General features: G+C 59.4%; 2 protein-coding genes across 2 annotated transcripts; both read left to right on the forward strand.

The window, feature by feature from the left end:
* Window positions 1-318: 318 nt before the first annotated feature.
* On the forward strand, window positions 319-624 carry MNEG_0508 (hypothetical protein; the record flags this gene model as incomplete). Its single annotated transcript, XM_014050999.1, has 1 exon — window positions 319-624. The coding sequence occupies one exon, from the start codon at window positions 319-321 to the stop codon at window positions 622-624; it is 306 nt and encodes a 101-aa protein (XP_013906453.1).
* Window positions 625-2,561: 1,937 nt separating this feature from the next.
* On the forward strand, window positions 2,562-6,496 carry MNEG_0509 (Aldo/keto reductase family protein; the record flags this gene model as incomplete). Its single annotated transcript, XM_014051000.1, has 12 exons — window positions 2,562-2,652; window positions 2,888-3,000; window positions 3,332-3,474; window positions 3,741-3,792; window positions 4,134-4,202; window positions 4,431-4,529; window positions 4,903-4,961; window positions 5,281-5,391; window positions 5,652-5,771; window positions 5,950-6,037; window positions 6,290-6,327; window positions 6,475-6,496. The coding sequence occupies 12 exons, from the start codon at window positions 2,562-2,564 to the stop codon at window positions 6,494-6,496; spliced, it is 1,005 nt and encodes a 334-aa protein (XP_013906454.1).
* Between the last annotated feature and the right edge of the window lie 661 nt (window positions 6,497-7,157).

Below are 7,157 nucleotides of genomic sequence, written 5' to 3' on the forward strand. Positions count from 1 at the left end.
GCGCTGTGCTATGCACGCGTGGCGGCGGACGCGGCGCCCTCGCAGGGGCCCGCGGCGGCGCTGTCGACGGTCCAGCTTGAGCTGTGCCCTGGCGAGTTTGGGCAGCTGCTTGCCTCCCAGGTGTTCTGCTTCAAGAGCGGCGCGGAGGGCGAGGCCGCGCCCTCCGCGGCGGCGGGCGCCGGCGGCTCAGCGCCAGCGGCGCCTCCGCCGCAGCCCGGCAGCGACGACGCCGCGCGTCAAAACGGCGACGGCGGCGAGGAGCCCGCAGAGCCTGCCGGCGGCGTGGGGCCGTCCCAGCTGGTGGGGGCAGTGCGCAACATGCTGGCGGCAGCGGGTATGCCGCTGGACCTCGAGCGGGAGGCGCTCCTGCAAAAGGCGCTGGCCGCGGAGAGGGACGCGGCCGCCGCGCGCGCCGCGCTGTCCGCCGCGCGCCTGGAGGCGGAGGAGGGGCGCAAGCGTGCCGACGAGCTGCAGGCGGCGTGGCAGTGCCGCGTGTGCTTCAGCGCAGAGTGCGACGCCGCGTTCGTCGCGTGCGGGCACACGTTCTGCCGTGGGTGTGTGTCTAACTTGGCGCGCTGCCCTGTGTGCCGCAAGGCCAGTCAGCGCGTGCGACTTTACAAGTGAAGGCTGCCGGGTGTCGCTGGGCAATGCAGGGGCATGCATTCGCTGTGCACAGCAATCATCGCAGGGTTTTGCATCTGGCAGGATGGCTTTTGTCCGTGCGAGTCAGCTTTGTGGATCAGGTGTTGATTGTTTTGTGTGATGTCAGGCAGGCAACGCCTCGCACATAAATGCGCCTGCTGATCGCCCCCATCGACTTTTCTGGGACGGGGCAGGAGGCTCATGTGGCATGCCCCGCGCTCTGCATGATTGTGTGCTGACGGCGCCTCTTGAATGCTACCCAAGCTCCCTGTGCTTCATTCCACCTACCTTGCATTCGTCCCCAGTGTCCGCATTTGTATTAGTGCTCTGGCCTGCCTTGAAGGGCCAAGGACACAGCATCAGTTCCGCGTCCGGGCATCCCCTGCCCTACAGCTGGTGGTGGTGTGGGCGCTGGTGCATTGAGAGCAATGCAGGCGGGTTGTACTGAGTACATGTGTGGCAGCTGCGCGTCTGTTTACAGGCTACTGCTTCATGAACCCTCGCTCTCATGTGACAGCACGACCATCAGCCAGGCCTGGTGCACGCATTTGGGTCCCATCGCGGTATTTCCTCCTGATTTTAGATAAAAATTCAGCCCCCTGCCGAGGATCTGTGTGCCCTAAACCCTAACCCCTGCAGCAAATAAGTAGAGCTACTCGTACGGCCACCCTTGCCAGGGTCCTGACCCCCCCCCCTGACCTTGCCCTGGCAGTGCCCCACCAACGTCAATGCTCGGGCAGCAGGCGCAGCTGCAGCAGCCAGGAGCTGCAGCAAGCACTGCCTCAGTGACACTGGCAGTATCCAGCATGAACCATAGCAAAGCCTCTGCTGCGACGAGTGATGCTCGCGGGAGCTCCCCTGGTGGTAGCGGCGAGGCCAGTCCCGGTGCGAGCATCGGCAACAGTGCAGGCTCCAGCAGTCGAAACAGCAATAGCATGCACAGTAGCGGCAGCAGCAGAGGGCATCATCATAGCACCAGCAGAAGCCGCACCAGCAGCTGGGTTTGCTTTGACTGCACGCACGACAACACACAGTCACCAACACAGGCACTGGCGTGGCTGCACCTAGTTCGATGCCCATCAACCTTCCCAGCACACCTGCAAAGCCCTGTCCATCCTTTCCATGCGGGCCCAAATTTTGTGCAGCCGTCATGCTTCTAGTGCGCAGGCGTCGCGACATGTGCCGCGGCGGCTGCGGCGGGACTGGCCGTTAGCGGACAGCCACTGCACACCCGGTGGGCCATCAGGATTTGAATCTTGGTGGCCACAGCACCGCGCCGCCCTCAAATGATAGGCGGTAAAATGATCTTAACAAACCTTACTAAAACCTTTCCTTGCGCGCTCGGCCAGCAACACACCGCACGCGCGACGGAGATCGGTCGTACGTACGCACAGTCAAATCGCCATCAGGCTTCAAATTTCTGGAAGAATTTTTAGATCCATCATTACACACCATTCTACTCACACACCCCTAAACTCACCTTCGGCAGGCCCACCACACACCCCGCGGTCCGCCTTGGCTGTCCGCCTTGCCCTTGGGACTTAGAGATGCAAAATCACGCTTTCATCGCGTTACCTGGATCGCGCACCGGTGTCTTGCTGCGGTCGTGCACTTCCGCGCGCCGTGTGTCTGCGGTGTGCCGTGCCGCCGCCACTGATCGCGTCAAGCTGGGGACCTCTGACCTGGAGGTGCGAGCCTGCACTCACGAACATTTCATTCTGTAATGCCTGCCAATAAATCCGCATGCCCAGACATGTTGCTGGTTCAAAAGCTGCTCTGTTGCCCCGGGCGGTCCCATCCAGGAGCATCGCCAGCCCCCTTGCACCCTCCCCCCCAAACTCCTGTGCCACATGACATGTGCGACCCCACGTCTGCTCGTGGCCATGTCGCCCCAGGTGTCCACCTGTTGCCTGGGTACGATGACGTGGGGGAATCAGAACACAGAGGCGGAGGCGCATGAGCAGCTGAGCTACGCCTTTGATGCCGGCCTCAACTTCCTTGACACCGCCGGTGGGTACTGGCCAGATCATGCACAAAGCCTAGCAGTGGGCTATCTGCTCACAAAGGAGGCGGTGGCTGAGCCAAGACACAGCAATCAATGCTTGTATTTCTTACTTGCCGGCCTATATTGCAGCCTGTGATGTTGGGGCCAGCCAGCCACAGGCATTTGTTACCTGAAGGTCCAAAGACACCACAAGCCAGTCCACATCGCTTCAGCTCCCTCAACCGCGTCACCACCCCCCAGAGATGTACCCAGTACCCCCTGTCAAGGAGACCCAGGGTCGCACAGACCAGTACATTGGCAGCTGGCTCAAGACTGGGCGCATCAAGAGAGAGGACGTGGTCATAGCCACCAAGGTGAGCTTGAATCCAAATATGTGTTTGTGTGTGTGCATGTGCACACCCGTTGTGTGTGTATGTGTGTGTGCATGTGCAAATGCGTAGTGTGTGTGTGGGCATGTCCATGTGTTTTCACGAGTACGTTTGCATGAATTTGCGTGTGAGTGAATGCGTGAGCGTAATGTATGGCCCCTGATAAACTTTCAGTTCGTTTGTGTGCGTTCAGGCTTCTCTGCTTTGAAGTTTGCAGGAGCAGACAGCAGCCGCCAACCCAAAGCGCACAATCCAGGGCAGCTGCGTGCCCACGTTGTCACACATACAAGCGCCATGTCCCGCAAATTCAAAACAGATCAGCGGGTACAGTGTTCTTCAGACCTACTTGCGCAACCCTCCCGAGACGACGCGCATCACCAAGGCCCAGATCAAGGCCAGCGTTGACGCGTCTTTGAAGCGGCTGGGGGTTGACCACGTTGACCTGCTGCAGATCCACTGGTACGAAGGGGTGGCGCGTTTGCACGAGCATGTGTGTGTGTGTGTGTGTGTGTGGGCACGAATGCTTGCATAGACACTGTGTAAGTCTATAATCTACGTCCTATGTAAGTGCTTGCCAACGTGTGTGTCCATCAGTAGGCGATGGAAATTTGCATAATCTACGTCCTATGTAAGTGCTTGCCAACGTGTGTGTCCATCAGTAGGCAATGGAAATTTGCATATCAAACTGAACAGCGCCCTCTGACACCTCACCCGCTTTCCTGCAGGCCCGATCGCTACGTGACGCTGTTTGGTGCCTCCAGCTATGATGTAGCCAAAGTGAGCCTGCAGCATTGGTGTTGGCTCTGCGAACTAGCAGCTTTGCGAGGATCATGGGCGCGGCTTTGTGATGGTTGCGAGAAAACAAGCGCGCACGAATGGTGGGCGGCACACATGGTACCGCGCACATTTCCAGCCCGGCGTGCACAATTTGCGCAGTTGTGCACATTAGCGCTGCCGATGTTGTGTGTCCGGCACGCATGTCCGCACACCCCCATTTCCGCCCTCGTCACATGCTTGCTTCAACGACGTCTCCCCCACTCTGGCTTCCTCATATCAAACGTGGCTGTCTCTGCCCCCGTTGCCGTCGCTGCAACCATGACCGTCGCCGCCACCGCCAGGAGCGCGAGGTGGACATCTCGTTTGAGGAGCAGCTCAGGGGCCTTGACGACGTGGTCAAGGCCGGAAAGGTGAGGGGGCGTTGGGAGGAATGAGACCACGGCTACGTGATGCCTGCTGTTCTGTGTGTTGTGACACACCATATGCTCAGTGTGTCCCAACACATGCCGTTTGCGGTTGGGTCAACTCCCTTGCAGAGCTAGAGGCCCCTTTGTGACTGTTAACCCTTGCATCCCAGCCCGCCATGCCACCCATATCCCCATCTTCCCGCACCAACCACCTCCCTCCCCCTCCCCAAGGTGCGCTACGTGGGCGTGTCCAACGAGACCAGCTACGGCGTGTCAGAGTTCGCCTGGGCTGCCAAGACGCTGGGGCTGCCCAAGATTCAGACTATCCAGGTGTGAGATTGGGAAGGGGGCCACGGACTGGAACGAGGAGGGGCAAGGCACGCAGGGGGACGTCTTGAGTGGTGTGCGCGGCAGTGTTGGCCATTTCAGGGCGGCTGCGTGTGCTTTTGTGGGCGATTGGCGGCATGCAGCCGCATGTATGGGGTGGGGGTCAATGTGGCGCCCCCTTGCGCTAGAGTTTGACGGTCGCCCAATGCTATGCTGCACCACAGCAAGCAAGCAGACCAGCAGACACTTGATGCAAGTAGGCTGTGGGCGTAAACACTCCCCAGCCACCCTCATCCAAGCGATGATCGTTGGTTGGCACCAGTGAGCGACGTGTGTGCAACCCAGAGCCAACTGTGCTGCACTCGGTGTCATGCAGAACTGCTACCACCTGCTGTACCGCACGGGGTATGAGACCAACCTGGCAGAGACCTGCAGGTGGGTGGCTTGTGCGGGGAAAAGGAGAGGCTGGAGAGGCTGGCTTTGATTGCCGGTGGGAGGTGGTTGAAGATACGGGCCGGGCGGGGATGCGGGGCGGTGGGAGGGCGGGCACAGTTGTAGACATGACAGCATACTGCATGATGCAGCAGACCTGAAGGTGACGTGGGGCTGGCACAAAATGCGCTGGCGTCCTGGACGCATGATGCGCTTCTTGACCTTACACACAGTCCTCGATCTCTCTGGCTTCCTCCCTGAAGAGCCCGTCCCCTGCCTACCACCCGCCGCCCACCGGCTACCACTGCCACGAGCTGCACAGGCGCCACGACGTGAGCCTGCTCGCCTTCAGCCCGCTGGCGGGTGGTGCGCTCACTGGCAAGTACCTCAACGGGGACGCGCCCAAGAACGCACGCTTCAATCTCTTTCCCGGGTGCGCGGGGATTTAGGGTACGGTCTGCATCAGGGTGCCACCTCGCAGCAGCAGGGGACGCATCGACACTGGTACAGAGGGAGGTGCGTCACAACGTGTGCCTTGAAGGGAGGCACCGTCGGTGAGTCGAATCTTGCTGAGGGTGTTGTCAAGTCATCCTCGTCATCCTTGACGGGGATACAATACAAAAGCATGACGTGGCCCTCCAACAGCAGCGACTCATCAATTCAAGCAAAACACGCCCGCCTGCCTGCCGGCAGGTACATGGAGCGCTACTACCAGACCCAGGCCAAGACCGCCACCCAAGAGTACGTTGAGCTGGCCAAGAAGCACGGCCTCACGCCCACGCAGCTGGCCCTGGCCTGGTGCCGCTCACGCTGGTACGCGCTGTGGTTAAAGGGGCGTCAATATCTTTGCACGCCACAGCCGGAGTGTTGCGAGCGGACTTTTCAGGTGCTGGTGCGTGCGCGGGCAGTGCCAAATTCGTACAGGGAGGGCCAAGGGGGCTGCAGCCTGCCCCCTACTGCGCCATCCACCCCCCCCAACCCCACCCTCTAGGTTTGTGAGGTCGACCATCATCGGCGCCACCAGCCTGCCCCAGCTGAAGGAGAACCTGGATGCCTTCAGCGTGGAGCTCTCGCCAGAGGTGAGGTCGGCCCGCGCGGCAGCCTGCCAGGGGTGGCGGTGGGGCAGCCCGTGACTGGCCCGGGTTGGGTGTGGGGCGCAAGCTCCAGAGGCCTTGACCGTGGCGCGCATCATCACTGGTCACAGCTCTCGCTTCAATGATAACTGCTCAGGGCCCTCCTGTGAAACCCCCCTGCACAAACTGTCACTGGTGTGTTGCCAGTAACCAAGCTTTGCTGTCTCTGCCACAATTGTCTGAATCACGGCTCCACAGGTCATTGAGGGCATCAGCCAGGTGTACAAGAAGTACAGGTGGGCGAGAGTCACACCCGGGGTTATGAAACGTGCGTAATCAGCGGCTCAAATTCATCCAAGATGGTGCCCTGAATGCTGTTACTCGGCTGTCACCAAGCACGTAACTGCACACTACGCCTCTTGCTCCCATCCACAAACGAACAGGGACCCTAACGCCATTGCTTAATGCAGCGCCAGGCACGAGGTGGCAGAGCGAGGTCAAAAAAAGTCAAGCACACATCGGACACCCCGTGACGGCAACCATCGTCACTAACGTAGTTGAACTACGTAACAGTGGATTTCATGCCGTCTGAATATCAGTCGATGTATAGAAGTCGTATCCTTCGTGGACCCACGCATCGTACTGGAGTACTATAAATCCAGGGATGCCAGGTGTGCTCGTGCTGACATTTTGATCTCAAAGATCTCATGTCTCACAATGAGTAAAATCATGATAAAATCACCATATGAAACATGGGTTGTTGAGATTCCGTGCGCTGTCGTGCGGTGCCGTGCGGTATTGTGCGGTGCTGTGCGGTGTATGAGGAGGCTACAGCGATATCAAAAAGCGACTTTGAGATGATGCGATACCGTTCAGCTGCACGATCTACCGGTAGACATGATTGATCTTGAGTGAAATGATGAAAGTGAATGATGCGGCTTTTCTGCGTTCGCTGCTCAAGGTGGCCGCTCTGCAAGCATACGGTACATCTGCATCTACACCTGTAAAACAGCCTGTCAGCGGCTTGGCACTTATCATAGCACTGCGCATCGTTGACTGCCGTGTGCATGCACAAGCGACGGCTGGTCTACTGAGTCTGTGGCGCTCTCACTGCGATGCGCCATGC

This window comes from Monoraphidium neglectum (genome assembly GCF_000611645.1).
Source record: "Monoraphidium neglectum strain SAG 48.87 unplaced genomic scaffold scaffold00042, whole genome shotgun sequence".
In the NCBI taxonomy this organism is placed as follows: domain Eukaryota; kingdom Viridiplantae; phylum Chlorophyta; class Chlorophyceae; order Sphaeropleales; family Selenastraceae; genus Monoraphidium; species Monoraphidium neglectum.